This window comes from Drosophila virilis, chromosome 4 (genome assembly GCF_030788295.1).
Source record: "Drosophila virilis strain 15010-1051.87 chromosome 4, Dvir_AGI_RSII-ME, whole genome shotgun sequence".
In the NCBI taxonomy this organism is placed as follows: domain Eukaryota; kingdom Metazoa; phylum Arthropoda; class Insecta; order Diptera; family Drosophilidae; genus Drosophila; species Drosophila virilis.
In genome coordinates, this window is record NC_091546.1 from 7,101,517 (window position 1) to 7,128,530 (window position 27,014).

General features: G+C 46.5%; 13 protein-coding genes across 16 annotated transcripts; 6 read left to right on the plus strand and 7 right to left on the minus strand.

The window, feature by feature from the left end:
* Window positions 1–169: 169 nt before the first annotated feature.
* ThrRS (threonine--tRNA ligase) lies at window positions 170–3,769 on the minus strand. 3 transcript variants are annotated; one of them, XM_070208797.1, is made up of 4 exons: window positions 3,483–3,769; window positions 2,716–2,775; window positions 1,966–2,399; window positions 170–1,909 (listed from the first exon to the last, which is right to left on the minus strand). In XM_070208797.1, exons 1-4 carry the CDS (start codon window positions 3,538–3,540, stop codon window positions 323–325), a joined length of 2,139 nt encoding a protein of 712 aa, XP_070064898.1. In that variant the 5' UTR covers window positions 3,541–3,769; the 3' UTR covers window positions 170–322. The 3 variants fall into 3 exon arrangements, with proteins under 3 accessions (XP_070064898.1, XP_002052626.1, XP_015028502.1); XM_002052590.4 differs by lacking the exon at window positions 3,483–3,769 and adding an exon at window positions 3,275–3,434 and having other exon boundaries at window positions 2,716–2,779; XM_015173016.3 differs by lacking the exon at window positions 3,483–3,769 and adding an exon at window positions 2,888–3,010 and having other exon boundaries at window positions 2,716–2,779.
* Window positions 3,770–3,908: 139 nt separating this feature from the next.
* Window positions 3,909–6,640, plus strand: Patsas (palmitoyltransferase Patsas). Its single transcript, XM_002052589.4, has 2 exons — window positions 3,909–5,677; window positions 5,740–6,640. The coding sequence occupies exons 1-2, from the start codon at window positions 4,211–4,213 to the stop codon at window positions 5,929–5,931; spliced, it is 1,659 nt and encodes a 552-aa protein (XP_002052625.3). The 5' UTR covers window positions 3,909–4,210; the 3' UTR covers window positions 5,932–6,640.
* Ced-12 (engulfment and cell motility Ced-12) lies at window positions 6,357–9,451 on the minus strand. Its single transcript, XM_002052588.4, has 4 exons — window positions 9,238–9,451; window positions 7,820–8,839; window positions 7,210–7,761; window positions 6,357–7,152 (listed from the first exon to the last, which is right to left on the minus strand). Exons 1-4 carry the CDS (start codon window positions 9,347–9,349, stop codon window positions 6,653–6,655), a joined length of 2,184 nt encoding a protein of 727 aa, XP_002052624.1. The 5' UTR covers window positions 9,350–9,451; the 3' UTR covers window positions 6,357–6,652.
* Window positions 9,452–9,562: 111 nt separating this feature from the next.
* Window positions 9,563–10,785, minus strand: Mt2 (methyltransferase 2). The gene is made up of 2 exons (XM_015173495.3): window positions 10,654–10,785; window positions 9,563–10,598 (listed from the first exon to the last, which is right to left on the minus strand). The coding sequence occupies exons 1-2, from the start codon at window positions 10,712–10,714 to the stop codon at window positions 9,619–9,621; spliced, it is 1,041 nt and encodes a 346-aa protein (XP_015028981.1). The 5' UTR covers window positions 10,715–10,785; the 3' UTR covers window positions 9,563–9,618.
* Window positions 10,786–10,789: 4 nt separating this feature from the next.
* Window positions 10,790–12,166, plus strand: LOC6629203 (probable ribosome production factor 1). Its single transcript, XM_002052586.4, has one exon. It carries the CDS (start codon window positions 10,874–10,876, stop codon window positions 12,059–12,061), a length of 1,188 nt encoding a protein of 395 aa, XP_002052622.1. The 5' UTR covers window positions 10,790–10,873; the 3' UTR covers window positions 12,062–12,166.
* Pex19 (peroxin 19) lies at window positions 12,140–13,850 on the minus strand. The gene is made up of 6 exons (XM_002052585.4): window positions 13,690–13,850; window positions 13,499–13,616; window positions 13,226–13,442; window positions 13,087–13,170; window positions 12,862–13,025; window positions 12,140–12,546 (listed from the first exon to the last, which is right to left on the minus strand). The coding sequence occupies exons 1-6, from the start codon at window positions 13,742–13,744 to the stop codon at window positions 12,309–12,311; spliced, it is 876 nt and encodes a 291-aa protein (XP_002052621.1). The 5' UTR covers window positions 13,745–13,850; the 3' UTR covers window positions 12,140–12,308.
* A 305-nt stretch (window positions 13,851–14,155) lies between these two features.
* LOC6629201 (replication termination factor 2) lies at window positions 14,156–15,312 on the plus strand. The gene is made up of 2 exons (XM_002052584.4): window positions 14,156–14,347; window positions 14,406–15,312. The coding sequence occupies exons 1-2, from the start codon at window positions 14,279–14,281 to the stop codon at window positions 15,237–15,239; spliced, it is 903 nt and encodes a 300-aa protein (XP_002052620.1). The 5' UTR covers window positions 14,156–14,278; the 3' UTR covers window positions 15,240–15,312.
* Window positions 15,313–15,354: 42 nt separating this feature from the next.
* LOC6629200 (uncharacterized) lies at window positions 15,355–16,491 on the plus strand. Its single transcript, XM_002052583.4, has 3 exons — window positions 15,355–15,490; window positions 15,552–15,743; window positions 15,804–16,491. Exons 1-3 carry the CDS (start codon window positions 15,407–15,409, stop codon window positions 16,347–16,349), a joined length of 822 nt encoding a protein of 273 aa, XP_002052619.1. The 5' UTR covers window positions 15,355–15,406; the 3' UTR covers window positions 16,350–16,491.
* Window positions 16,492–16,692: 201 nt separating this feature from the next.
* Window positions 16,693–17,663, minus strand: EMC3 (ER membrane protein complex subunit 3). Its single transcript, XM_002052582.4, has 2 exons — window positions 17,515–17,663; window positions 16,693–17,441 (listed from the first exon to the last, which is right to left on the minus strand). The coding sequence occupies exons 1-2, from the start codon at window positions 17,661–17,663 to the stop codon at window positions 16,850–16,852; spliced, it is 741 nt and encodes a 246-aa protein (XP_002052618.1). The 3' UTR covers window positions 16,693–16,849.
* Window positions 17,664–17,965: 302 nt separating this feature from the next.
* Window positions 17,966–18,527, minus strand: LOC6629241 (ARL14 effector protein). The gene has a single exon (XM_002052581.4). The coding sequence runs from the start codon at window positions 18,427–18,429 to the stop codon at window positions 18,085–18,087; it is 345 nt and encodes a 114-aa protein (XP_002052617.1). The 5' UTR covers window positions 18,430–18,527; the 3' UTR covers window positions 17,966–18,084.
* An 82-nt stretch (window positions 18,528–18,609) lies between these two features.
* On the plus strand, window positions 18,610–19,326 carry Dpy-30L1 (Dpy-30-like 1). Its single transcript, XM_002052580.4, has one exon. The coding sequence runs from the start codon at window positions 18,716–18,718 to the stop codon at window positions 19,193–19,195; it is 480 nt and encodes a 159-aa protein (XP_002052616.1). The 5' UTR covers window positions 18,610–18,715; the 3' UTR covers window positions 19,196–19,326.
* Window positions 19,259–22,221, minus strand: Nup107 (nuclear pore complex protein Nup107). The gene is made up of 3 exons (XM_002052579.4): window positions 21,533–22,221; window positions 19,776–21,474; window positions 19,259–19,706 (listed from the first exon to the last, which is right to left on the minus strand). Exons 1-3 carry the CDS (start codon window positions 22,106–22,108, stop codon window positions 19,342–19,344), a joined length of 2,640 nt encoding a protein of 879 aa, XP_002052615.1. The 5' UTR covers window positions 22,109–22,221; the 3' UTR covers window positions 19,259–19,341.
* Window positions 22,222–22,626: 405 nt separating this feature from the next.
* Window positions 22,627–26,948, plus strand: LOC6629238 (uncharacterized). Of its 2 annotated transcripts, none has more exons than XM_015173149.3 (2): window positions 22,627–22,684; window positions 24,088–26,948. In XM_015173149.3, the coding sequence occupies exon 2, from the start codon at window positions 24,117–24,119 to the stop codon at window positions 26,322–26,324; it is 2,208 nt and encodes a 735-aa protein (XP_015028635.1). In that variant the 5' UTR covers window positions 22,627–22,684; window positions 24,088–24,116; the 3' UTR covers window positions 26,325–26,948. The 2 variants fall into 2 exon arrangements, with proteins under 2 accessions (XP_015028635.1, XP_002052614.1); XM_002052578.4 differs by lacking the exon at window positions 22,627–22,684 and adding an exon at window positions 22,691–23,023.
* Window positions 26,949–27,014: the final 66 nt, after the last annotated feature.

The following is a 27,014-nucleotide window of genomic DNA, read 5'->3' on the forward strand; positions in this document are numbered from 1 at the left end:
AGACGTGATTTGGAAGATCCGCCAGAGGTTCTGAAAAATGTGTTGCATACAAATTTTATTGCTGCTTTCGTAAGTGCAGTCAACTAGATTTGAAGAATTCTACAAGATGTATTACAACTTTAGCTAAATATCAATTATCTAGCCCAGGTTCATATCATAAGGTTCACAATTTGTCGGTCCTTGTTGGGACTATAATTTATTTGAGGATTTCATGAATGTAAGCGTAAAATACAACTGAAAAATGCCGGTCGTTTGCTTTGCAAAGCTAGGTATACATATGTTGGATATATAAATAGAGTATATTTTGATGGAGGAGCGTGACCTAGAAGTTATCCTCATTTGTGATATACTCGTCGCGTATCTTTTGCAGCTTGGTAATGAGTTCCGCTACAGACACTTCACCATGCACTTTGTTGTCACGGGTACGCACATTCACTGTGTTCGAGGACCGCTCCTTATCGCCCACCACCAAAATAAAATTGAATTGCGCCAGCTGAGCATTGCGTATCTTCTTGTTCATCGTATCGCCAGCATCGCAGTCGGCCTCGCTCATGAAGCCAGCGGCATAGAGCTGATCGCGCACAGACTTTGCATACTCATCGTAGGCGGGGCCCACCGGCACAACCATGACCTGTCGCGGCGAAAGCCAGAATGGCCATTTGCCGGCATAGTTCTCCGTGAGAATGGCAATCATGCGCTCCACAGAGCCAAGAATGGCGCGATGTATGATAACTGGGCGCTTCTTTTCGCCATCATCGGCAATGTAGTTGAGATTGAAGCGTATGGGCAACTGGAAGTCCAGCTGGATGGTAGCACACTGGAATGGACGCTTCAGTGCATCCATAATGGTAATATCAATTTTGGGGCCATAGAAAGCGCCATCGCCGGGATTCTCTTTCCACGGCATGCCGAACTCATTGAGTGATTCAGCCAATGCCTTTTCAGCGGCATCCCATTGCTCCAGCTCGCCCAAATACTTGTCTGGCCGTGTCGACAGCACCAGCTGGAAGGAGAAGCCAAAGATGGTGTACACATGACGCAAGAAGTCCAAACAGCCCTTCATCTCGCTCTTGATCTGTTCCGGCGCACAGAAGATGTGTGCATCATCCTGCTGGAAACGGCGAACACGTGTCAGGCCAGTCAATGCGCCGGACAGTTCGTTGCGATGAAGCACACCAAAGTCAGCCATGCGCAGTGGCAGCTCGCGCCACGACCGATTGCGATTGTCGAAGATCAGGCAATGACCGGGACAATTCATTGGCTTCAGCGCAAACTTCTCCTTTTCCGCCTCAAATGAGAACATGTTGTCCGCATAGTGCTGCCAGTGGCCGGATGTCATCCACAGTTTGGCATTGTAGATATTTGGCGAGATGACCTCCTGGAATCCGCGCTTTCTGTACTCGCCCCGAATCAAATTCATCAGCGTGTTGTAGATGTGTGCGCCTCGAGGCTGAAAGAAGCACGAGCCCGGGGAGAGTTCATGGAAAAAGAAGAGCTCCTGCTCCCGACCAATCTTGCGATGATCACGTTTTGCTGCCTCCTCCTGCAGTTTCTCCCATTCCTTTAGCTGCTTGGGATCCGGGAATGATATGCCATAGACGCGTTGTAGTGTCTCCGCATCAGCTTTGCCTTCCCAATAGGTTGAGGAGTTTTTGGTGATCTTCAAGGCCTTAACCTTGCCGGTGTGACGCACATGCGGACCGCGACACAGGTCGATCAAGGAGCCGCACTTATAGACCGTGGTTCGATCTGTGGTTACCTTTTCATTGAGAATTCGCACCTTAAACTCATTGTACTTGAACATTTCCAGCAGATCGGATTTCTTCATCTCCAGTCGCTCGAAGTTTTGCTTCTCCTTGACAATCTGCTTGACCAGCGTCTCCATGGTGCCGTAATCATTCGTAGAGATCTAAGCACAAATATTGGTTAATGGCTAGATAAATGATTTGAAGATGAGCTGCTTACGCCTTCGCCTTCCAAATGCATGTCGTAGTAGAATCCACTCTCAATGGGCGGGCCGTAGCACAGATGTCCACCATAGATGCGCTCCATGGCCTCGCCCATAATGTGGGCAGAGCTGTGCCAGAAGACGGCTTGTGCATCCGGATCATCAAATTTGAGCAGCTGCAGACTGCAATCGCCCTCTAGAACGCGATCCAAATCCCAAACCTCGCCATTTACCTTCGATATAATGGTATTATCGGCCAGACCCTGGCTAATGCCGCGTGCTACATCGTAGGGCGTGGTCTCCCAAGAGGTAGCATCCACCTGTTTACCATCGGGCAGTGTTACTTTGATGGCCACACGCGGCTTGGCAGCCAGCTCGGCAAGATACTCGGCCTTGCATTTCTCCCAGAATACGTTGCGCTCCTCAATGTACTTTGGCCACGGATTAAGTTCTGCGTGAGAGGTTATGATACGATTGCGTTTTCAGATTCTGTAAAAGCTAACAGACAGCTTCTTTGGGCAAAAAATATGAAGCCTACCCTTGCAGAGGTCGTATTTCTATATAATATACGTGTCATAGGAAATTTTGTATAACCTATTTTATTCGAATCGGAAAAGGGTTTGTATTACAATATTATATATAGTATATGTCTGCAAGGGTATTTATGCCTCGGTACACCCGAGTAAATAGTTTATGTTTTTAATACTTTTGGCATATCTTATAAGCGGACATCACTCAAGTAAGCTTTCACTGTATTATTTAATTACCTTTACGACTGTCGCCGCCGCCTGCAGCTGGCTTCTCCTTTTTCTCCTTCTTCATTTTAGCTGCCTGCAATTGTGTATGAAAAAAAATCAATAAATCGCCAAGGCGTAATAAATATACATCATATAAATCAGAAAGTGTATCAAACTTCTTTTAGCTACGTGGGCAACGTACACAGTTAAGAAAGCAATTATTTGTAATGAATTTTCGGTGTCACTGTTTTTGTTTTGTCGTTTACACAGTTGTCACCAAAAAGCAAATGACAATAAGAATAACTGTTTTTGGTTCTTTGCTTTATCTACTTTCGAAAGAAACTGATGCAATGAAGCACACGAGTTTAGTCAGCATTTGGGGGCAGGAGGGGTGGCGTAACAATTGCAGTTGAATTTAGTGACGTCACAACAGCAGCCGCCGGCTGTGATTCATTTTGGCATTTGGTAGACACACATGACAATAAAACGATCACACACACACACAAGCACACGCAACATGCCCAGGTGAATATGATGTGGCATTTAACAGTTAAATAGATAGAAACACAATTGCGAGCGGAAAACCAACCAAAGTTGCGTAGCACCGACTGCTGCGTATGCCCTGCTGTTGAGGTTGTATAAACTGCTGTTGATTTTTGGCCAACGATGGCACTCGTATATTGTGCACAGTTTTACAGTTGCTGCCTCTAAATGCAACAACGAACGGCAACACTTTTAACATAACTTAATTACGTTTATGTTCTTATACACACGAATGCAATTGCAAGGATTTTAACATGCCTTTTGCTTATTCAAATCCAAATTATTTAATTCCGACACCACGTTGTCACCCATTCCGATTCCACGTTGTTGTTGCTATTGCAGCACGCTGTGTCTGTTAAGCCAAAAGGTATCCAAATGTTATTAACAGCGGCGGCAAATAGTTAATGGAAATGCTGTAGCTACTCGTTTTTATCCTAAGATAATATTTGAAGGCTTGTATTATAAACAAATTTTTTAATGTAACTACTTTTAACAAAAGCAACTATATAGACTGAGTATTAAAATTAACAGAAGCCGGCAACATATTGTTTTGAAAGAGGAAGGCGACTGACTGGGGAGCGCAGCATTGCCAACAGTAAAGTAGGTAACTATCGAAAAGCTGAAGGGTAATCGATAGTCCCAGCTGTTTTTTAATTGGCGCCAATTCGAACTCGAATGTCCTACATTCGTAGTTAATATTGATTTTTAACCTGCTGACATAATTAATGTCCTGGTGTTTATTTTCGATACAATTACGTAGAGTAAACGTATTTTTTAGACTGCGGTTGCCCAAAAAGCCAACAAAATTGCACATTTACTTGAAAACCCGTTGCACCACCAACCACCGCTTTCGGGTGGCACAGCGGAACGTCTTGGCGTAGAATTCGATTTCTACAACGTGGCCTCCAGCAAGGTACACCCCAGTCCGGGGGCAGCGCGCAGCGTTTGGGCGCTGCCCCTGACGGCCTCCTCGTCATGCAACATGGAGGAGGATGGTCACGCCCATGCGGACATTGACATTGACATCGATCATCGTCCGCACTCGCCGCCGGGCACCAACGGGCCAGCCAACAATGGAGAGGGCAGCGAGCACGACAGCAACATGCTGTTATTTGAGGGCTTGGACGGCGCCACCGTTAATCTGGATGATATTTTCGATATTATCAAGAGCGGCGAAGTTAGCGAAGTGGAGAATCTGGTTGAGAAGTTTGGCATGGAATGCCTTTCGGCCAGAGATAGACACGGCTATACGCCCGCTCACTGGATAGCGCTCAATGGCAATGTGCAGCTTATGCGTTATTTAATTGAACGCACTGCGCCCATTGATTTACCCTGCTTGGGCACACAGGGACCTCGACCCATACACTGGGCCTGTCGCAAGGGACATGCCTCTGTGGTGCAGGTGCTGCTGCAGGCGGGCGTGGCTGTCAACGCGGCAGATTTCAAAGGGCTAACGCCTCTGCACCTGGCCTGTATGTACGGACGCACTGCGACGGCGGCCTATCTCCTGGGCATGGGTGCGTTGAATAATCTAACGGACATCAATGGCGATACGGCGCTGCACTGGGCGGCATATAAGGGTCATGGCGATCTGATGCGTCTGCTTATGTATTCCGGCGTGGAGCTCCAAAAGACGGATAACTTTGGCTCGACACCGCTGCATCTGGCCTGTCTCTCCGGGAACATCAATTGCGTGCGGCTACTGTGCGAAAAGTCACAGCTGGAGCTGGAGCCGCGGGATAAGAACGGCAAGACGCCTATTATGTTGGCACAGGCGCATCAGCATCAGGATGTGGTACGTTTACTTTATGGCGAGGTGAAGAAGAAGTCACGTTGGATACCATCCGTATCGGAGAGCTGGGGCTGGCTCTTTGGCGGCGCCGGCGACTCCAAGGGACCGCTATTTCTCTTCCTCTTCTCGGTGCTGCTTTGGGGCTATCCCATGTACATGATACGCGCCATACCCATCACCTGGAACATATTGAGGCGCTCGCATTATTGTTTCATCTATTGGAACGTGGTCATGTGGGTCAGCTGGGCCATTGCGAATCGCCGTGATCCCGGCTATATACCGCTCAGCTCGGATGCCTACTATCGCGCCATCAAGCAGATACCCTACTTTGACAAGTTGAAGAAACGGAATGTGATGCTCACCCGGCTGTGCCACAGCTGCCGCTGCCTGCGTCCGCTGCGCGCCAAGCACTGCCGTGTGTGCAATCGCTGCGTCTCCTACTTCGATCACCATTGCCCCTTCATCTACAATTGCGTTGGCCTGCGCAATCGCATGTGGTTCTTCCTGTTCGTGCTGTCGGTGGCCGTCAATTGCTCATTTACCATTTACTTTGCCTGCTACTGTGTCATGATCGAGGGCTTCACGCTGCTCTATGTGCTCGGGCTGATCGAGGCGGTCGTATTCTGCGGTCTGGGCTGGATACTCACCTGCACTTCGGTAGGGACACGCGGCTGCCTGTGGCTGACAATCGCTAAACAGTTGTTTTATTTTCCTTGCAGATCCTGCATGCCTGCATGAATCTCACCACGAACGAGATGTTCAACTACAAGCGTTATCCATATTTGCGGGATAAGCGCGGACGCTATCAGAATCCATTCTCGCGCGGTCCGATTTTGAATCTGCTGGAGTTCTTTGTTTGCCTGCCGGACCGAAGCGATGACAACGATCTGCTCTTAGAGGATAACATTTGATTAAGAAGCTAGGAGCGCGCTCATGCTCGCCGGCGCAAGGTGCCCGTGCGTGGATAATAGCGACAGTCACCGCTTCAAGGAGGCGGCTGTGCTTTGATTTTGCTCCAGGCTTTGTGCTTTAACTCGGCTTAGGCTCCATGGCGAAGGGTTTTTATCAATCGGTAAGCGGAATAGAAGTTGTCCTTGCAAAAGAATTTGTTTTGGAATGGTTAATGATAGGCTTAAGCTTCAAGAAATTATTGTAATTAAAAAACTTTACCGTGCAGGAATTAGAACTTGATAAAGTTCCAGTAAATTATAGATCTCTCGATAAATTATGCTCTGCAAGGCTATTAAAGCTTCGGTGCGCTTATTTTTATCCTATTATAAGACAGCATAAATAATAATACGCTACTCTTGTTAATTTTACTTTTTGTACAAAATGGTTATGTATAAAACGTTGTATTTAATGAATCTCTAATAATATTATATACTTAATATAATTAACTTTTAAAAGTGTATGTAAATGTTTACTAAATGGCTAAGCGGCGCTTTTGACCGCTCCATTTGTTCATTTGTTTAGACATTGCACAGTTTAATACTAAATCAGATCGGAGAGAAATGTTCTTCTCTATGTAATGGGTACACTTTGGCATGTATTTTGGGGTATGCTTCAAGAATTTGGAACGAACGATTATTGCAATAAAATAAAAGAATAGATAAAAACGAATACTGAGTATCTTTAACTTTCGAAACAAAAGTCATAGTTTTCGGGATCTTCGGGTATGGGCGGCGGATCCTTGCTAATGTCCACGCCCTCGGTATCGAGTAAACGCAATTTGATCTCCATGGAGAGCAGCGTGTCAAAGTCTTCTTTCTTTTGCTTGCTGCACATCTCCTGGCCGAGCAGCGCATTGATGCCGTCTGTCCAATAGTTGAAGATGCTCTCATCTGGCGCCACAAAGTCCAGCGTGGAGTGATCCATGCACTCGAATGTTATGGAAAATGCAAAATTAACCGGCGATTTGCGTGTGCGCGCCTCCTTCATGTGCGGGCACTCTTTGCCCTCCAGCAGCTGTTTGATATCAATGATGGGCAACTTTTTGGGCAGCTCCTCCAGCGTGGGTATGTTCTTCTCATCACAGTCGCCATAGTGTATGACCTTGTGATTGGGCGACAGACGTGCATACCAGAACTTGTCCTTGGTGCGTGTGCCGCGCAAATACTTGGCAAAACGAGTGCCTGCCGAGAGAGAAACGAATCAGTCAGAGTCCAGGAGATTAGGAGCAGGCTGCTTACCCTCCACCAGAAATGAGAGACGCTGCTGCTTGATTAGCTCCACAATTTGTGGTGATATTTTCTCTTTAAGCTTCACAATGGCCGAGGCCGTCGAATCGCATTCCTCCTTTGAGGTGCGCTCCTGTTGGCGCAACGTCGTGATCTGCTGATATGTAAGCAATGCAATCTTGCTGCGAAAGTCCTCCAGGTTTTCCGGACGCAGTTTCAGAGTGCGCTGTATTTGCTCGCGCACCACACTGCACACCTTCTGAAAGTCTTCGGCAGTTGCGCGCATATCCTTCCAGGTGCGATTCAGCGTGATGACACAAATGCAAAAGAACTCCTCGAAGGGCTGATCGTGCGTGAAGAACATGGGCTGAAAGTCGCCCGATTGCTCGGCGGGTGGCTCGCCTATGCGCAAAATAAGGCACAACACCTTCACCAGCTCAATTGAGGTGCGGCCAAAAGGGCACTCGTGCTCATCCGCACGGCAGGAGTTCTCGTGCACAATCTTCGTGTACTGCTGAGTGTAGTTGCGCGCAAAGTAGACCATGCAGTCCAGCGCCAGAATGCCTGAAAGGATATAGGTAAAATTAGAGGCTAGTTAATATGAAGCTGAGCTTCTAGTTACCCGGTGGCGTCTCAATAAAGTCCTGTGCCGGATTGATGTCGCATTTAAAGCCCAGTTTCTTATAGTACTGCGAAAAGTTGACATTGCCAGCGCCGGAGCCACCGCCGCTGCCCCCGCGACGTATGTGCTCATCGTTGAGACTGAGCGTGCCAGCATAATCATCGAAGGCAATGCGACGCAGCTCCTTGATCTTCTCGTGCGCATCCTGATCCTGGGCATTCATTTTCATGCGCATGCGTTTCTCGAGCAAGCCCAGCGTCAGGGTCTGCAGCACGTACAGCTGGTGGGTCATCTCGGTGCTCAGCCCGTTGCCAATTAGGGCCAGGCGGTATTGCTTGGCGCTTATCGTATGGGCAATAGCGCGCTTGCGCGGCTCCTCGGCCTTCATGAAGAGTGCATTGAGCAGCGCAATGGCATTCTGTCGCATCACCGGCGAGTTGACCTCCTGCAGCAGACGCAGAATATCCTGCAGTTTAATTTCCTCTGCCACCAGAACATATTTGCTGCTGCTCTGCACAATATTCTCGAGATTCGAGAGCGCACTCTCGCCGCACTTGGCGGGATACTTTTGGAAATTGCGCACAATTTCAATGTTGCGTGCCACAAAGCTGCTCTCTGGTACCTCCCAGGACACGGTTCCGTGCTCCATTAACTCGACAAAGCTAGCCAGGCTATACTTAAGTATTTCTTCGTCCTTTTGATTGACATCCTCGATCATTTTGATGAGTATGTCCAGGCCCTTCTCCTTGATAAACTCCAGCGCAAAAGTGTGATCCATGCTAAGCGATGTCAGCTCCTTAAGACGTTGTGCCTTCTCCTGCGCGGTGCCATTTATCAGTGTTTCAAGCGCATCGCTGGCCGTCTTTGAGGGTGAATACTGTAGACGCAGCACCGAGCCGTTTTTAATCTCATTGCGATTCTTTTCGGTCACATATTTCATATTGTTTGTTTCGCAGAACTGCAAGGCATAGTTCTGATGATCACTAATGGACCAGATGTTGCAGATTTCCTGGATTTTACCTGCGAGTCGAAAGATTATTATTATTGGCACATATTTATATATTTATCTTCGTATTTAAAAAGTTCACGTTTCCCAGTATGGGGAACAGTCAGGGTGAAGAAAATTAAAAAATAAAAGAAAAGTTGGATCCGAGGCCATCCTCGACAATTCATGATAAATTTCCACCAACATTTCCTGTCGCTTTCGTGCATTTTAATGAGGGCAGCTTATGCTGACATCACAAAGTCGGAAGCAAAGGGCGTTGGCGCTGGATTTAGCTGCAGCCTAACAAACTCTTCCAAATTAACACAAAAACACATTTAAATTGTCTGCTGCCCTAACATTCAATATTTGCATGACTCGCGAATAACATAAATTATTGTTTTTAACGCTGGCCAACTATTATTTATACACATACTTGCAAGCGGATGTCTTTGATCAAGGTTTATTAACTGCGCCATATGATTCTCGCGCTCAACGGCTATTTTAACTATATGCGCATCTTTTACCGGCATCTTTTTCGGTATCATTTTGATCAGAGCAGCTTATAATAGCTGTTTTAACAAAACTTATTGTTGGTTTTGCAGCAGTCCGAGGTTTTGTGATTAATTGGTTATTATGGATATCTTTCTTATCGATAATTCGATAGCGCACAGAGGTAGACGCGATAGTTTTGAGCCAGGGCTGCATAGCACCTTGCATTATCGTTTCAATTTCTGCTACCTACGCGCAATTTGTTTCAATTCAAATTTATAAACAGCTACTTTATTCTTGAAATTAAATAATGCACAAGATGTACTTATAATGACGTCAGCAACTTGAGCAGTTCACCCACAACGCAGACATTAATACTATTGCCCAGTAGTCGATACCTTTGACGATTAGTTGTTTCGGCGGGAAATTCAAAATCTTCGGGAAAACTCATAAGCCGCGCCACTTCTCTGGGCGTAAAATAGCGTAATTTTACTTCTCTTAAAAGTTCAAGACGCCTGTGTTGCGCTGCTTCACAGTTTGTGCTGTTAGGATCCATGTCAATTTCTTTAACTGCCTCGAATATGCTATGGGACTCCGCTTCAGAAAGCGGAGTAAACGCCGAACCGGTGCCTTCTGTGTAGTGGGTATATCCTTTTGTAAAGCACATAGACCTGCTCTGTGATGGGTGAATGATGTCCATGACAAGAACCCGCTTGGTTAGCACGTCATCCGGCACGAGTGTTTCAGCAGGCACATTAGGCTCTACAATAGTGGATATTTTGCACGTAGACTGCTGAGTCGGATCAGCTTTTGCGCCTGGCATATGCTCCCAGATTTTTCCCGCTTCAAATCCGAAATCTTTGCTCTTGCGCGCAATGCAATAGTACCGATGCCGAGTATTGGGCACATTAAACTGTGTGGGAGTTAGAATAAACTCACGCCAGTGGTAGCCAGCTTTTTCTAGAGCTTCAATAAATTGTTTGCGCGCCTGAGACCCCTCAAATCCCTTGACATTCTCCATCAGCACATATTCAAGTGTTTCGCATTGTGGTATCAGAGAGCAGAGGTGGGACAGGGCACAGGAGCGCTTGTCATCGACGTCTCGCTGCAGACCTTGGCGCGTATGCGGTTGACATGGTGGCGACATAAGCAGCATATTGGCACCCAGTTTGGTCACCTCCTTCTCACTTAAGCTCTGGATATTCCTGGTCTTCACTTTTGTACTACCGTAATTATGTGCATAAACTGCATTGGCCACAGTATTTACATCCAAGGCGGCAACCACTTCGCCGGGCAGCTGCGCATCTGCAAGCTTATTGATAGCAGTCGCTTAAAGGTTTTAAATCAATTACTAACTTACATTTAAAAGCATAGTGCATGCCGCCAATGCCGCTAAATAATTCCAATACACGAAATTCCATTATTTCACGTTTGTTTATGCTTTAACAGCACGCTGTAAAAAACAGTCTGCCATTCACGCACCGCACCTGTGTGAATGGCAAATCTGTTAAGAAGCAGAACGTCAACACGTGCCGCTCGGCTATAGTTTCGTATATTTCTAATTTATTAACTAGAAGAATATGGGTAAAATAAGAAGAAAGCCACAGCCACCACCCGTGGAGCAGGATTCAGATAGCGACTCCAGCTTTGCAGACGAGGAACTGAATGAAGCCGAGAAGCCTGCTCAGGAACCAGTCACTGACAGCAGCGACGATAGCGACAAGGAAATGGACGAAAAGCCAGAAAAGAAGGGGCTGAAGAAGCCAGAAGCTGAAGCCGGCTCTGCCGAAGAATGTGATGATAATGATGATGAGGAAGACGATGACGATGATGACGAAGATGAAGATGATAAAAAGGCGCGCCTGCCAGTGCTGAATCCTCTGAGCTTAATGAAAAACAAAGAACAGCGCATGGCGCTCTATCGTAAAATGAAAAAGGAAAAGCACAAGAAAAAGATGAAGGAGCGACGCGCACGTCGCAAGGCGGGCGTGCCAGCCAATCCGGGACACACCATAGAAAGCCTGCGCGAGAAGGATCAAACCGAGGTGAGCAATCTCAATGATTCCGATAATGAGGAGCTACGCAAGGAGCTGGAGATCGATGATTTCAGTACGTATTTCGAACGTATATACGAGCCAAAGGTGCTCATCACTTTCGCCGATAACCCGGTGACGAAAACTCGCAAATTTGGCTTGGAGCTGTCGCGCATATTTCCCAATGCGCTTGTCAAGATACGCAACAAGGCATCGGTGAAGAAAATCTGCAAAAGCGCCGAGCGGGAACAGTTCACAGACGTGGTCATTGTTAATGAAGATCGCCGTAAGCCCAACGGCTTGCTGGTCATACACTTGCCCAACGGACCGACGGCGCATTTTAAGCTGTCCAATGTAAAGCTGACTTCGGACATAAAGCGCAACCACAAGGAGATAACCAAGCACCGGCCGGAGGTTATACTAACCAATTTTACAACTCGTCTGGGTCTAACAGTGGGTCGCATGCTGGGCGCTCTGTTCCATCATGACCCGGAATTCCGTGGCCGACGCGCCGTCACCTTTCACAATCAGCGCGATTATATATTCTTTCGGCACCATCGTTACGAGTTCTCCAAGGAGGGCAAACGCGTCAAGCTGCGCGAGTTGGGGCCACGCTTTACGCTCAAGTTGCGCTCCCTGCAGGAGGGCACCTTCGACAGCAAAACGGGCGACTACGCATGGATCATAAGCAACAAGCGGCATGCCATGGAGTCCAGGCGTCGCTTCTTCCTATAGTTTAAGACTTTTGCTTTCGATTTGAAATATGTTAATATTTTGTGTTACGTAGAGAACATAAATAAACGATAAGGGAAATATAAAACAAATTCTCCTCATGTATAACCACCAAAGACTAATCATCACATGATGTTTAAAATTACAATTAATTGATGTCCCTATGCCTAAATGTGCAACATTCAACAGATAGTGGCGCACTCGACCATTGGCACTCCACCAGGAACGACACAGCCCCAAAAGCCGCAAATTACATGGTTGGGCATTGAGGATTTGGAATACCACCAGCTGCTGTGGGATCCCCAAACGGCAGATCTCCGCCCGTCTCGGCCAGTATTTCTGCTGGCGGTTGTCCATAATCCTGCAGCTTACGCATATCATCCAGCACCACGCGGAACTTCTCACGTTTTACGGTGGCCGTATCATCGGGCTTTTCGCTCTGCAAATGACCCTCAATAATCTTGTAGAGCTCAAACTGTTTTTGGTACCTGCAAAAAACAGAAGTCGAGAGTAAATAAGCTGTAAATGTGATAAAAGATAAACACAATAAAAATAGATGGTAAATGTACAGTGAATGCTCTACTAACGGACAGTTCCTTTGAAGGGAAACCTTTTTAGTTCTATTCCTTTTTCTTACATATGCAAACAAATTTTAACTCTATTGGATGGACGCCAATCATCCAATCGTCATTCGCAGTTCCCTTTATAGAACTTTCACCGTATATGTAATTTTATGTAAACATTTGTGAGTCACTGTCGTTCAGCAACAGGGCGTGGTCGGCATTAACTTTATTGTAATATACCTCTCCTTATCTTCAGCTGAAAGCTTTGAGTCATTCTCCTCGAGATATTTTGGATACTTCTCGAGCAGCTCCTTGATGCTAGGCAGTAGAATCTCGGCGGAGAGCAGGCTCTGCATCATGCCCTCCATAAAAGGCAGGAAATTATTGCCATCACCATCGGCACCCTAGAATTCGTGAGACAATTTTTATTATTAATCCGTAGATAGATATTTGCACAGCGCTTACCTCCAAATTCATGGAACCAAACATGCTGGCTATGTCGTTCTCCGATGCAGGTGCTGCCAGATTTTCGGTGCCCTCTTGCAGGCCCTATACAAAGAAATACAAATTAATAAATGTCCATACATTTTGGGGAGCTACGCACTTTCAAGGCTTGGGAAATGCTATCTGAATACTTGGACACCTCGTCGTCGTTGGCAGTGTTCTCACCACTCAGTGTCAGGGCGGCCGCTTCGGCCATTTTCTTGAAACCGGCCATTATCTGATCCGGATCCTGCGGCATTGGTGGTATGTCGCCACTCGGCGTGTCTGGCCCACCGAACAGTGTGTTCATGCGATCCGCTAAGATTTTCGCTTGCTCACTGCAATTCCAAAGTTCAAGTGATTCGAATGACAAGCAACAATATTTTCTGCTTACATGAAAAATGCATCGGGATCGTCGCCGCCCTCGCCGGCTGCAACTGCTGTGCCATCGGTAGCCACGGGCTTTTCCGGCTTGGCCCCACTCTTGCTTTTGTCAAAGTCCTGCAGTGCATCTGCGAAGTGTAATGGATGTTTGTTATATAAGTTGTAAGGCCGTCTGCTTCTGCGTTTCTTTTTGACACCCACTGTCGAGCAGCTCGTTCAGGTCATCACCATCTCCGTTTTGCTTTTGATCGGACATTATGTTTAATTTATGTGAAGTAAATGATTTAATAACTGGAAAAAACTATGTAACACTTCTTGTGTTGACTTGACACAAGGTGGGCGCATGTGTGTGTGCGAGTGTGTAAAGTAACGTGTGGGGGCCCACATTATTAGCTTATTGCAACCGATGCCTGTCAATGTTATCGATGGTATGACAGACTCTTACCGAAAAGCATGAAGCTGTTTGCTGCTGGTAATTCATAATTCTTGCCATAATGACCCCAAACCAGAATTATCTAGAAGAATTTGTTATCATATTAATAAAAATATATATGGGGAGAAATGTAGAAAATAAATAATTTAAATTCATATCTATGGGTCAAATTAGCGGTGGTCATTTTACTGGCGTGAGTGCAGCAGAAATATCGATAATTAAGCAGAAAGCGTATGAATCGATTGCTAATCTCTAATTTGCCATACAGTCATAACATAAATAACTAAAGAAGAGGAAGAGCACATGTAAAAAACAATAATACTTTAAAAATCTTCAAAGTAATATAATCAATATAAAATGGGTTGCGATGGTGGCACCATACCCAGACGGGATGAGCTTGTGCGCGTCAAACAAAAGCCAGAGCAGGTTAGTCAATTAGATGAATCAAGGTGTTCGTTTTTCTCATGATCTAAAATTCCCGCAGAAAGACAAAGACGCAGAGCGAGAATTTCGATGGCTGCACTGTGCGCTGACCCAGCAGCGTTTGCAGGAACCAATTGCGATGTGTACAATGGGACGCCTGTATTCCAAGCAGAGCGTCATCGAGCGTTTGCTAGAGAAGCTGGAAATGCCCGAGACCTCGGCGCATGTGCGCAGCCTTAAGGACATCAAGACGCTGCAACTAACTCCAAATCCAGCATTCACGGATGAGGACAAGAGCGAGGGTCTGCTGGACACACGCCATGCGCCTTACATCTGCAAACTAATTGGCCTGGAAATGTCGGGAAAGTTCCGCTTTGTTGCGCTGTGGACCTGCGGCTGTGTCATGTCGGAGCGCGCCCTGAAACAGATCAAAGGCAGCATGGCCAGTGTGTGCCCACTTTGCCAGGTACCATACAGCGTGGAGGACGTCATTGTGCTTAATGGTAATGATGAGGATTTGGAGCTAATGAAAGTTAAGTGTGAAATGCGTGCTGCTAAGCGCAAGTCCGCTAAGAAGGACAAAAAGGATGCAAAGAAAACGGAAGCCTGTGTAAAATCAGAAACCACAGATGCAGCTGCTTCTACTTCCAGTAAGACAGACAAGCCCTCTACCAGCAATGGCAATGCCAACAAACTGAAAATTGTAGCCAATCCCAAGCGCCTGGGCGCGGTTAATGCAATGCAAGATCCAGAATTAAAGCGCCTTAAAACAGATTTTAGCGTAGCCAAAGACCCGAAGGCTAGCGATGTATACAAATCTCTGTTTACCAGTCACAAAACCGACAAGGAACAGGAGCGCGCTCACTGGATCACCTACAATCCGTTCTACAATTAGTCCCCCGTCTCCCCCAAATAGTTGTAAACTCTAAACTTTACAAAAAACAATTTAGTTTGCTTTACGTTTTCAATCATTGTATCCATTTGGTTGTACTGAGACAATTCAGTAGCTGCCGTTTCATTTTACAAATAGTAACTGATATAAATTACACAAAATATTTCAATATGTATCGCGCGTCATATCAAAAGGGATTCCTGACGATACTATACAGTGTGGGCAGCTCTCCACTGGACAAATGGTCCACATATGTAAGTCAATTAAAAACCTTTTCAATGGCGAGCAGCTATAAATTCCAATGCACTCTTACAGACTAAAAATGGTTATATTAAACGTATTTATGATGAAGACATTAAATCTTTGGTGCTGGAAATAATGGGGTCTAATGTGTCAACCACATTTATACATTGTCCAAGTGATTGCAAGGCCGAGCTGGGCATTAAGTTGCCATTTTTGGTGCTGCTCATTAAAAATATGCACAAATATTTTTGCTTTGAAGTTAAGGTGAGCTTTTTTCACATATATATATTGGGGCTTACACTAGGTTTGGTCGACTGTTTACAGATTCAGGACGATCAGCGTTTTATGCGACGCTTCCGCGTGTCCAATTTCCAGAGTAAGACATCGGTGAAGCCATTCTGTACGGCCATGCCCATGGGCATGTCCCCAGGCTGGAATCAAATACAATTCAATTTGGCCGATTTTACACGTCGCGCCTATGGCTCGAACTATTTGGAGACCGTTTCCCTGCAGGTGCATGCCAACGTGCGCATCAGACGCGTTTATTTCACTGACAAACTTTACACGGAAGCTGAACTACCCAATGATTATAAGCTGCTGGGCAAACCCAAGGATTTGAAGAAGGAGAAACAATTTAAAGCTCCGCCAACAGCGCGTCCACCGTCGCCACTAAACACGGGACGGGTCGAGTCCAAGACCAAAATCGAAGAAGCGGCTGTGCCCCAAGAGACGGAGACCGAGATGGATATGGGTGCACCGGAGGTAAAAATAGCGACAGCTCCTGATGTTTCTGAAACTGAAGCAGCTCCTGTCGTGTCTGAGGAGCCGCCTGCACAAACCGAGCCCACTGAGGACGCGTATTATTATTAAGATTATTTTAATGTTTATGTTAAATGTTCAACTTAGTTTTATTTGTGCACGCAATTGGACAGAGGCATGGCCGAGTAACAGCTAAATTAGTTAGTCGTAGATATATATAATAGTTCATTTAATGCAAGACTCGACTCAACAATATCCTTGTTTTTGTTTATTCACGTTCCAAAAGGTTGACTTTCCCTTCTGGTGGCTGCATAAAGCCTATTGATTACGAAATCTTTTGATTTACTTTACTTTATTTTGTGTTATTTTTTGATGTATACTTAAAATTTACTATTAAGGGTGTGGCACATTCCATAAAAGTTGTGGGCGTGGCAGAGTAACAACTAAAGTACAATACGTAGACATAATAGTTTATTTATTGCAAGACTCGACTCAAAACAAATTTGGTTTTTTTTTTGTTAAAATACGTCGTCTAAATTTTGCTAATAGATAACCTTACAAAACTCACGCCTATTGGCAATCTGTTTCCGTTTGCGTCTCTTTGGGCGCAGCTAGGACGCGCTTGCTTCGTTGGCGATGCTCATCATGTCCGCATCGATGTTCTTGAGAGCATTGTGATATTCTGTTATCTCCAGTGCCTCCCATTCGGCCTTGAATGCCGCCTTGGGGTCCTGGGGCATTGTCATGGCTGCGCCGGTCATTGCATCGGCCTGGGCTTGTGTCTGATCCGCATGGTTATTCTCACCCAGCACCAGGGTGTAAATGGAGCGCAGGCCAAAGACGTTCAGGAAATACCATGAAGCCGACGACACCCAGGCGGCATCCAGTGATGCCAGCTCCACGCCGCGCTGCAGCATGGGCTTGAAACGCAGTGTAAGGGGAAAGGGAACTTTGGTGGTCACAAATCCAGAGAACATCCAGTTGATCCAGCCACCAATAACGACCATGGGCAGCACATTAATAAAGTTGCCTTTGACCATGTCTGTCAGCATGGCTGAGGAATTTTGCGCAACCGGCGCTCGTTTTTGTGTCTTAAAGTAGCCCGTTTCCTCGTTGTTGAAGAAGTTCTTCCTCATGGAGAACGACTGGGCACTTAGATATTTACCATTCTCGCGCAGCAGCCGAGCGCGGATCATAGCTTGACTGTGACAACGACGAACACAAACACACATATTTATATATTGAATAAACAATATCAGTAGTGAACCTTGCTCACCTGTCCATGATTTGGGTCATCTCGGCCTTTTTCTGTGTGGATATCAGAATGGACACGTAATGTCGCACAATACCAACTAAAAATGTGATGAGCACGATGGGCAAAAACACCCAAACGCGTATATCCGGATCTATTAACAGCTCCGTCATATTTAATTAATAAATCAATTTAATATTTAACAATTTTTTCAGCACCCGTAGAAGACAACTCGGTGCTAGAGATGGATGTTTATCGATATTTTAATTAAGTAACAATGACCGACAGTTATCGATGCACGGAGTCTCCCCAATGTATATTTTTTACTCGGAGCGGCAACCCAAAATGTAATTGGAAAGCATCCTTTGAATCAAAAAATTAATTTTTTGTAGGTTGACAATGAAACTTTGACCTAATTTTCAAAGCAGCTCGTTACCAGTTCGATTAGTGGGCTATCGCGAATAGTCTTAAGCAATTGGTTATCTATGGTAGCTACATATGTATTTTCTAGTTAACATTACAAATTATGTATCAATAAAATTATACTAGAAATAAAGGACTTATAGTTATATGCGTTTAAACTCAATTAAACGATTACATTTTGCCAGGAAGATGCTTGTTGGTTATTGTTAAGTCTTTGCCATCATACACAATGTTTTCATAAAAGAACTTTCTATTGACGCGACATTGCGGACCACATCTGGTTGAGCCACAACTGCGGCACTCGTACCAACATCCATCACATTCTTCGTTCATGCAATCACAAACGTCTAATCCATTGGACCTAATGTTTCCGTACTCATCGTAGGCGCTGCTTTTTCCATAATAGCAGCCTTTCTTCTTTCCTCTGCGCTTTGTCTTCTCGGCTTCTGTACTACTATTATCGTCAATGGTTTCTTTTGGACGTTGTGGACGCTGACGCAAACTTCGAGCACTCATTGCAAATCCTTTTAATTAAACAGTAAAAGTTGCAAAGTAGATCTATTCTTGTGGAACTGGGTAAACAAATTCTATATTATAATTTTTATCGGTAATTGGAAATGTATCGCTAGTCCCCTATCGGTTTGTTATCGGCAGACCATATTGCTTGAATTCTGATTGACAGCGTGCAGTGTGACCATCTGAATATAGATTATTGGTTCCACATATAACCAAATCAAATATTCACCTCCTGTGACGCCAGTAAAATTGTTTGATTTATTAAAGTATAAAAGCAATTGTAGCAATGGAGGCCAAAGACGATTCGCCAGCGACATCAACGAATCCGCCTTCAACTACAGAAGCAGCCAAGGATACGGCCAGTGCCGTTGTCGCTGCCACTGCCAGCAACAACACACAAGCTCCAGCAAATTCGGCGGCAACTGCAACAACAGCAGCCCCGGCACCAGCAACAAGCAATAATTCCAGCTCCAGCGCAGGAGCAGCTGCAGTAACAGCAGCAGCAACAGCATCAACCACGTCAGCAAGCACCGCTCAGCAGCCGCCACCGGCCAAAAAGCCAAGTGCTCCGCCAACGCCGCGTGCCGATCCCAGCGCGCTGCCAACGCGCCAATATCTTGATCAGACCGTGGCCCCCGTTTTGCTGCACGGCTTGCAGGCATTGGCACGTGAACGGCCGACAGATCCCATACAATTTCTGGCCTCGTACTTACTAAAGCACAGCAATGGCTGCGAGGAGCCAGTCGCCAACGAGGCCAGTACTTAGGTGTAGTTTCTCGTTTCTGTTCCCTATATCCCTAGCCCTAGCTATGTAAGTGAAAGTCCCCAATAAATGTTTAAAATTACATAAAACTATAATAATAAATCGCTGTTGCGCACCGTTCACTTAAATAATAAGATAGCAATTTGCATTTAGGCAGTGATGGGATAACCCCAAGGATCCAGTTTACAATTGAGCAGCTGCAACGAGGTGTCGGCAATCTTGGCCAGCAGCTCGGCCAGCTTGTGCTTGGTGTACACCTTATACAGCTGACGACGCTCATCGGCAATCTCGTCCGCCAACCGAATACAGCCCGGATGATCGCGCGATTTTGCCATAACCTCATGCAGAAGCAGCACAATCTCTGGCAGGCAAATCGAACGCAACTTTTCCATTTGCAGCAGACGATTCTCCCAGTGCAACAATGCCGCATTCTCCGGCTCCTTGGCAATGAAGGGATCATTGAGCCAGCCCTTCTCTGGAAACAGCAGCACGTTAAACAGTGCATCCGTGGTCACTGGCAAGGGGAAGCGGAGGTAAACAGACGATTAGACAAAATGAAAGTAGGTTTTGATTTCGGTCTTACTTTTAGACTGTTCCTTGACCTTCTGCTCCCAGCGGGCAAGTTCACTGAGATAGGTCTGCTCCTTGTGCTGCGCATTCATGCGTTCAGTGAAATTGTCCTGCGCCTGGCCGGAATTCTGCGTGCCCTTTTGAGGTGGTTGAGGGCGCGCTTGCTGCAGACGGGTCCAGTCATTGAAGCTGTCCACGCCAGCCAAATAGACCTTGTAGCACAGATACTCCTTAAGGCTGCACTCTTCGCGTGGCCCCAGGTTATCGAGAGCACCATAAATATTGATCAGCTGACTAGTCACATCGCCGGGCACCATGGCAAACACCTGACGCACACACTCAATTTTATTGCTGGCCAAATAGTGACGCATCATGGCATTGGCCTGCCAGAGCAGCTCGCCGCGCTGCTCAACCAAATGAATCAGATACTCGAGTGACTGAATCTTGCGCTTGTCGGCTGCAGATATCGAACCGGTGGGGGGCTCGCCTTGTATGCCGGGTGGCGTGCTGCCCAGACGAATGCTCTCTACAGTATGCCGTGTTATTTGCTCCACATCGAGGCCTGCCTGCAGGGCCGCATCCAGTGCTTGTTGACGCAGTCGTTTCTCATCAATTTGTGTCAGAAACTTGGCATAGAGCTGCACCTGCAGCTTGTTGGGCAAGCCCGCCGCATAGTAGGCAATGGGCTGTGGGTCTCCACGCTGGATCAGTGACTCCACATAGGCAGCGATAATGCGTTCCGCCTGCTGCTGCTGCGGCTGCTGTTCGACTCGTCCAATCTGGCGCATGAATAGCACAATGTGTGCCATGAAGCGCAGCTGATGCGGCGGCAGTTGTGCCTCCTTGGGCACGGCGTCCAGCCAGCGGCACATATGTTGCAACAGCTCGCCGCACGTATCGAGTATGATGTGCTGCTGGATGACGCCTAGTTGGCACTGGGCATAGTCGCGCACAGACACGTCCTTGGCCACGCTCAGCTCATCAAAGATCTGCTCCAGTGTCATTTTGCCATTCCAATACTCATCCGGCATGGGCTGATAGCGTTTCATGCAGCATCCCCTAATCTCGCTCTCGACGCGTATGTCTATTTGCACCTTGATATACGCCCACAATAGATCGTGCCAGCTGCTGTGCAGCAGCGATTTCAGTGCTCCCAAGTGGCCACAGAACACGGCCGCTGTGGCGCGTGTGTACTCATCATATTTCTTGGAATCGGCTAGTAGCCAGGCACAACGCTTCCAAATGTCGCGACGGGGATTGCCTTCGATGGGCAGCTTCTCGTGCGATTGTCCGGCCACGTGCTGCTCAAAATTGGGATCCTCGTGCAGACGCCAGCCCTCCAGGATGGCCGCCCGCCAGGTTTGGCCAAAGTGCTTGCACAGCTTCAGCGCCTCATCGATGTGTCCGTTGCGTATGGCAGCGAAAATGGCGCGACCCAAACGCAGATTGTCCTCCATGTCAAGGGCGTGAAGCGGTTTACCCTCACGCACCGGCGCGTCCGGATCTAGTTGCTTGCATATCTCATGGCCGCGTCCAAAGGCGGCACCCTGCAGATTCTCTAGCTGAAAGAGCGTATTTTCCCAGGCCATCATGCGATCGTGACTCTGCAATGCATTCGCCTGATCCTTCTGCTCGTAGCACTTCTCCAGCCAGTCAACCACCAGCTGATATTCACGCAGCTGCGCATTTATGGAATACAGCTGCTGGATAACCTGTTAAAAGCACATTTCAATTAAATACAAGAACTCGAATGGCGGTTTTTATACGCACCTCTTTTTCACTGCCTCCCAGCATGGGTCCGTCCTGCATTTCATCATCAGCCTGCGTATCGGTCTGCAGCAGCAGTCGATCGTAGTAAAGTGCGTGGAGCAGGCGCCAGGTGTTGATTTCCTGCTTTAACCACTTGACGCTAGACTCGCGCTGCTTGGTGCCATGGTTGCCGCCCACGCCACGCTCGATATCCAGCTCCAGCTGCTCAACAACCTGTTGACAAGCTTGCGCCAGCAGCTGCACCACATCCAGCGTGTCGTTGGTATTGTTGTGCGCGTGAAGCACTTCGTAGAAGTGGGCAAAGAGTATGTCCGTTTTGCCGCGTCCCTGATCCGCTTCATCGATGTCGTCCGCTAAAAGTGTGCTGTCGCCGCTCAGGCTGGTCAAATCGTTGGCGTTGATCGTGCGACTTTGCAAAGACCTCAAGAGTCCCAGAGCTCCCGAGCTGCTGTTTCTAAACATGTCCTGCTCATCCGGCAGCAGCGTTATAGATAGATTGTTTGCCTGACTATTTGCTGTGCTATTTAAGGGCAGGCGCAGCAGGCTGCTGCGTCTGTGCTGGAACGAACTTTCCATTGGAAATTAAATTTTGTTTTTAATAATTTATGTAAAAATTCTAATAACTATCCGCACGCGACAAAAATGCCGGGACTCTGCTTTGCAATCTAGCTCAACACTGTATTCTGTGCGCCTTGCAACACTGGTTCTGTTTGGTATGCACCTCATATAATTTGCTTACACTGCTTGAAAGCAAATTAATGGATGAAATTATTTAAATAAATTATTTTATGGGGTTTCCAATGATATATTAAGACTTCGATTGGAATGTTTCTATAATTATCAACTCATATTATCGTACAAAGATTGTATGAAAAACCAACCGACAATATAATTTAACAAAATGTTCTTAAATTTATATTGGTTTTTTACCATACTATCAAAATTTTGAACAATTTATATTTTCCTAAGACATTTAATCTCAAAAGTCTAGTCGGAATAGCCACAAACACGTATTGTTATAAAAATGTTTGCCTTGTCATACGTTTATTGCGAACAGCATACGGGCCAGTGAAATAAAAATGAGTGTCATACATTGACATGCAACATTTAGTTGTCAACTAAATTGGAACGTGTCTGCGCCACAAAATAAAAGTAAGCCTCGTTTTTATTATTTTGTTGTTACAATAAAAGGACTTTTTTGTGTAATGTAATGCTTAAATTACACGCACTGGCAGTGCACCGCCGCTTGTTTGGCAAAAATACAGTGATAAATTGTATAAAATTATGGTGAGGCACAGGCCAAATTGTTAGACGCTAATTGTGTAAATAAATGTATTACAACTGTAAACCTGAATTTTACTGTAGTGCAGTTAAATAACCACATGTATAGTTTATATGACAAACAAAGAGTCTGTTAAATGGCATCTAGCTACAATTGTTAATACCCAAATTAAATCTATGAAAAACTAACTAAAAACAACACAACAGAAGGTAAGAACCGGAAATTGATTTTTACCCGCATACTTAAGCACATATTTATGTATGCATGTATACATACACATGCACATAAGTATATGCATACATAAATGTATATACATATGCATATACATATATCAGCATGTACTTGCATATGTATCTAAGATAAATACACTTTTCTAACAATTCAACTACTCGCTTAGTCAGTGCAGAGGCAGGGAAAAAAACGAACAAGTCGAGCATATAAATAGTATTTATGCAATTTGTGCACAAAATAGTTGAGTATCTTAACAAAAACATAAATATATAGAGTTCGTATGTTATATGTGTGCTAAAAGATTCGATATATATGATTATTTTCATTGACATTATAGAGTATAATAACCCTTAGCTAACTACCTAGCCCAGCCCGGGGCTTGAACCCGGCTGACTGGGTCGCTTAGACAAGTCAACAATTAAGGTAATATTTTAGTGGAAGCCAATAAACCACGATAGTATATGTTAGCTTTAGAGTTAGCGGAAAATACTGCGGAATTTCGCATTATTATAAAAACAGAGTATGGGTATTTCCAGCTGAAAGTCCAGCAGATCCATGATTAAGATTTAAATAAACTTTTTTCCCACTTATAATTTATAAAAAAAAAGTATACCAATTATCTTGTTTTTCTTATCGAAAAAGGCGTCGACATTTTAGATAATTTCCCGTTATTTTAAAATATAACCTCCAAATAATTAGGGATAAATCCCATTATATATAATAGGGTTTACTATAATCCCATATTTCCCACTAAAATGAATCCAGGGCAAAAATGGATTTATTTTTTGTTTTTCTTCGTAAATGCGCATTCTAATTTAATTAACATAAATAAGAAGGTCAGAGGCAGCACATGAATATGACGAATCTGAATTCTATTGAATTTACTTATTTTGAGCAGATATTCTCCCATTTATATATATATGTCGATTCGTTCAATGCAATCTTAGCGCATCAGAAGGGGATCAGATATCTTGGTAGCTTATTTTGTGCCCAAACATTCTTGCTCAATGCAATAATTGCTTTTCTTTGTTTCGTATTCAAGCCTTAACAACCGCAACGCTACACAATACGATGGCCGTGCAGTTGAAGAATGCGTATCATCATTTGCCGCTGACCATAACGCCGATACTCTGCCAGCCGCTGCTGACGCCGGCGCCGACGCCGCCGAAGCCGGAGCCGCCAGATTTGACGTTTCATTGCATGTGCTGTGCCGAGTATTTTGTGCATCCGCTCGCGCTCTACCAGCACATGAACAGCAAGCATCCAAATGAGGCAACGCCACAGCAACAGCAGCAACAGGAGCAGGCCGCGCAGCAGGCGGCTGAGGATGATAGCACCGACTACAGCTGGATATTCGAGCCGGTTTGCGAGCTGGAAGTGGCGGCCGATGCGGCACCGTTGCGCAGCGACGATGACAGCGACTCAAACAGCGATGACGAGGCGGAGGAGGGCAGCGACGCGGAAAGCGACAATGATAGCGACAGCAGCAGCAGCAGCAACAGCAGCAGCACCAGTTCCAGCAGCAGCAACAGCAGCAGTGGCGCCGGCGGCGGCGGCGTCAACAGCAACTCCAATACCCAGCAGAGCTTGGAGAACGGTGCCTACGTGGAGGTGACATCGACACATCCGATGCGTGGCCTTCTGCCCGGCAGTCAACCCAACGAATATCAGCTGCAGACCGCAGATCCACGTGAATCCACATCCATAATACTTTTGCAGCCGACGCTGAGCATAACGCCAGTGCCGGCGCTCGCCGTGGTACAGGCGCCGCTGCTGCAACCGACGCTCAGTCTGGAGCCGGCGACCATTAAGCGACGTCGTGGTCGGCGCAGCAAGGCGAACGTTAACAGCGAGGGCCAGGGAGCTGCGGCCGCGGCGGTGGCCCAGCTGGGCGCCAATGGACAAAAGTGCTTTCAGTGCACGCACTGCGAGGCCTCGTTTCCCAATGCCGGTGATCTTTCCAAGCATGTGCGCTCGCACATTTCGAATAAGCCGTTCCAGTGCTCCATTTGCCAGAAGACCTTTACGCACATCGGCAGCCTCAATACGCACATACGCATCCACAGCGGCGAGAAGCCGTACAAGTGCGAACTCTGCCCGAAGGCTTTCACCCAGTCGAGCAGCCTGATGGTGCACATGCGCTCGCATGCGGTGCGCAAGCCGCATCAGTGCCTGCAGTGCGACAAGGGCTTCATCAACTACAGCTCCCTGTTGCTGCACCAGAAGTCCCACTCGGCGCCCGTCGAGAGCTTTGTGTGTCCGGAGTGCGAGCGCGAGTTTAAGGCCGAGGCGCTGCTCGACGAGCATATGCGTATGCACACCCAGGAGCTGGTCTATCAGTGCGCCATTTGCCGGCAGGCATTCCGTGCCAGCTCAGAGCTGGTACAGCACATGAAATGCCATATGGGCGAGAAACCGTTCACCTGCTCCCTGTGCGATCGCTCGTTCACGCAATCGGGCAGCCTCAACATACACATGCGCATACACACGGGCGAGAAGCCCTTCCAGTGCAAGCTGTGCGACAAGTGCTTCACGCAGGCCTCCAGCCTGAGCGTGCACATGAAGATCCATGCCGGCGAGAAGCCCTTTCCCTGCCACATCTGCGGCAAGGCCTACAGCCAGCAGGCCTATCTCAACAAGCACATACAGGCGCATGCTATGGACGCGACACCAGCTCGCCAAGCGATGCCCGTGATGCCAGCGCCGAAGGAGACGCTGGTGTGCATTGTGTGCGGCGCTTTGCATGCGGATGCCACTGCTTTGGCGCTGCATGTGACGCGGGAGCATACGGCGCTGCTGGACAATATGAAGCAGGCCACGTTGCCGCCGGCGCCGCTTGCGGCGGGTAAATGCAGCGCCGTCGAACGCCAGGCACAGCAGCAGGCCTACATGCAGCGTGTGCAGTCGATGTTGCAGCAAATGAATCAGCAGCAACAGCAGCTGCCAGCCATGGACTCGGCCGGCGAGGACGAAGAAGAACTCGACGACGACGATGAGCTGGACGAAGATGATGAGCAGCTGGTCGAGGCAGCCGACCAAAACGAGGCGCAGCAAGTGGCTAACAACGATCACGATGACATCGATGATGATGATGATGAGGATGTCGATGATGATGATGATGATGATGACCAACAACTAATTACGGACGCGGATATGTATTATGATATGCCCGTTGATTTCGCAGACATGGAAGTGGGCTGCGAGGAGGAGGTGTGTGCTGATTTTATAGAGAACGACGATTACGCTGCCGAAGAAGAGGTCTACACCGAGGACATCTAAAAGCCGTTACATATATATTAAGAGTTATGCAGTTTCGCACAGGCATTTCACATCAGTTCCACACATTCGCACAGCATGGATCTAGATTTGTCTTGAAGTTTTCCGTATGGAATCGGTGGGAATGTCAAACGCGAAACACAAACTCAGTTTAAGATTTTAAGCATTGTTTTCTGGCCATAGTTCTTATTATTGCTTATGGTATTTAATCATTATTATTGTAAAACCCAAAACAACACACACAATTGTCAAGTGGCGCGCAGGGCTCTTATGTTTAAATGTTCTATAGACTTGTATGTTTAAGTTTAACCCTACTAAAAATAGTGCTTGCATTCTTGCAACAGCTTCAACTTCCACCGGCTGCTGAACCATATCGCATATCATCTCACAATATCTGTAAGCTAATCTCAGTTAGAGCTCTGCGTCGTTCTTGCCAATTCGAATGCACCACTTTAAATGGTATTAAACTTTAGTATTAAGCTACCTACTGTATGCTGCTCATTTACCGAATGCCCCACAACGAATTGTGGGTCATACTTTCCCGAAATGAATTCCCCTATATTACGAGAGCGCACTTTATTGTGCGGATCCTGAAGAGATTACATTAATCGTTAACAACAATCAAAACTGTGTTCATTATTTGGTTATAAGCGAGTAAGCAATAGAGGGATGGGAAACGCAAGAGCTGATAAA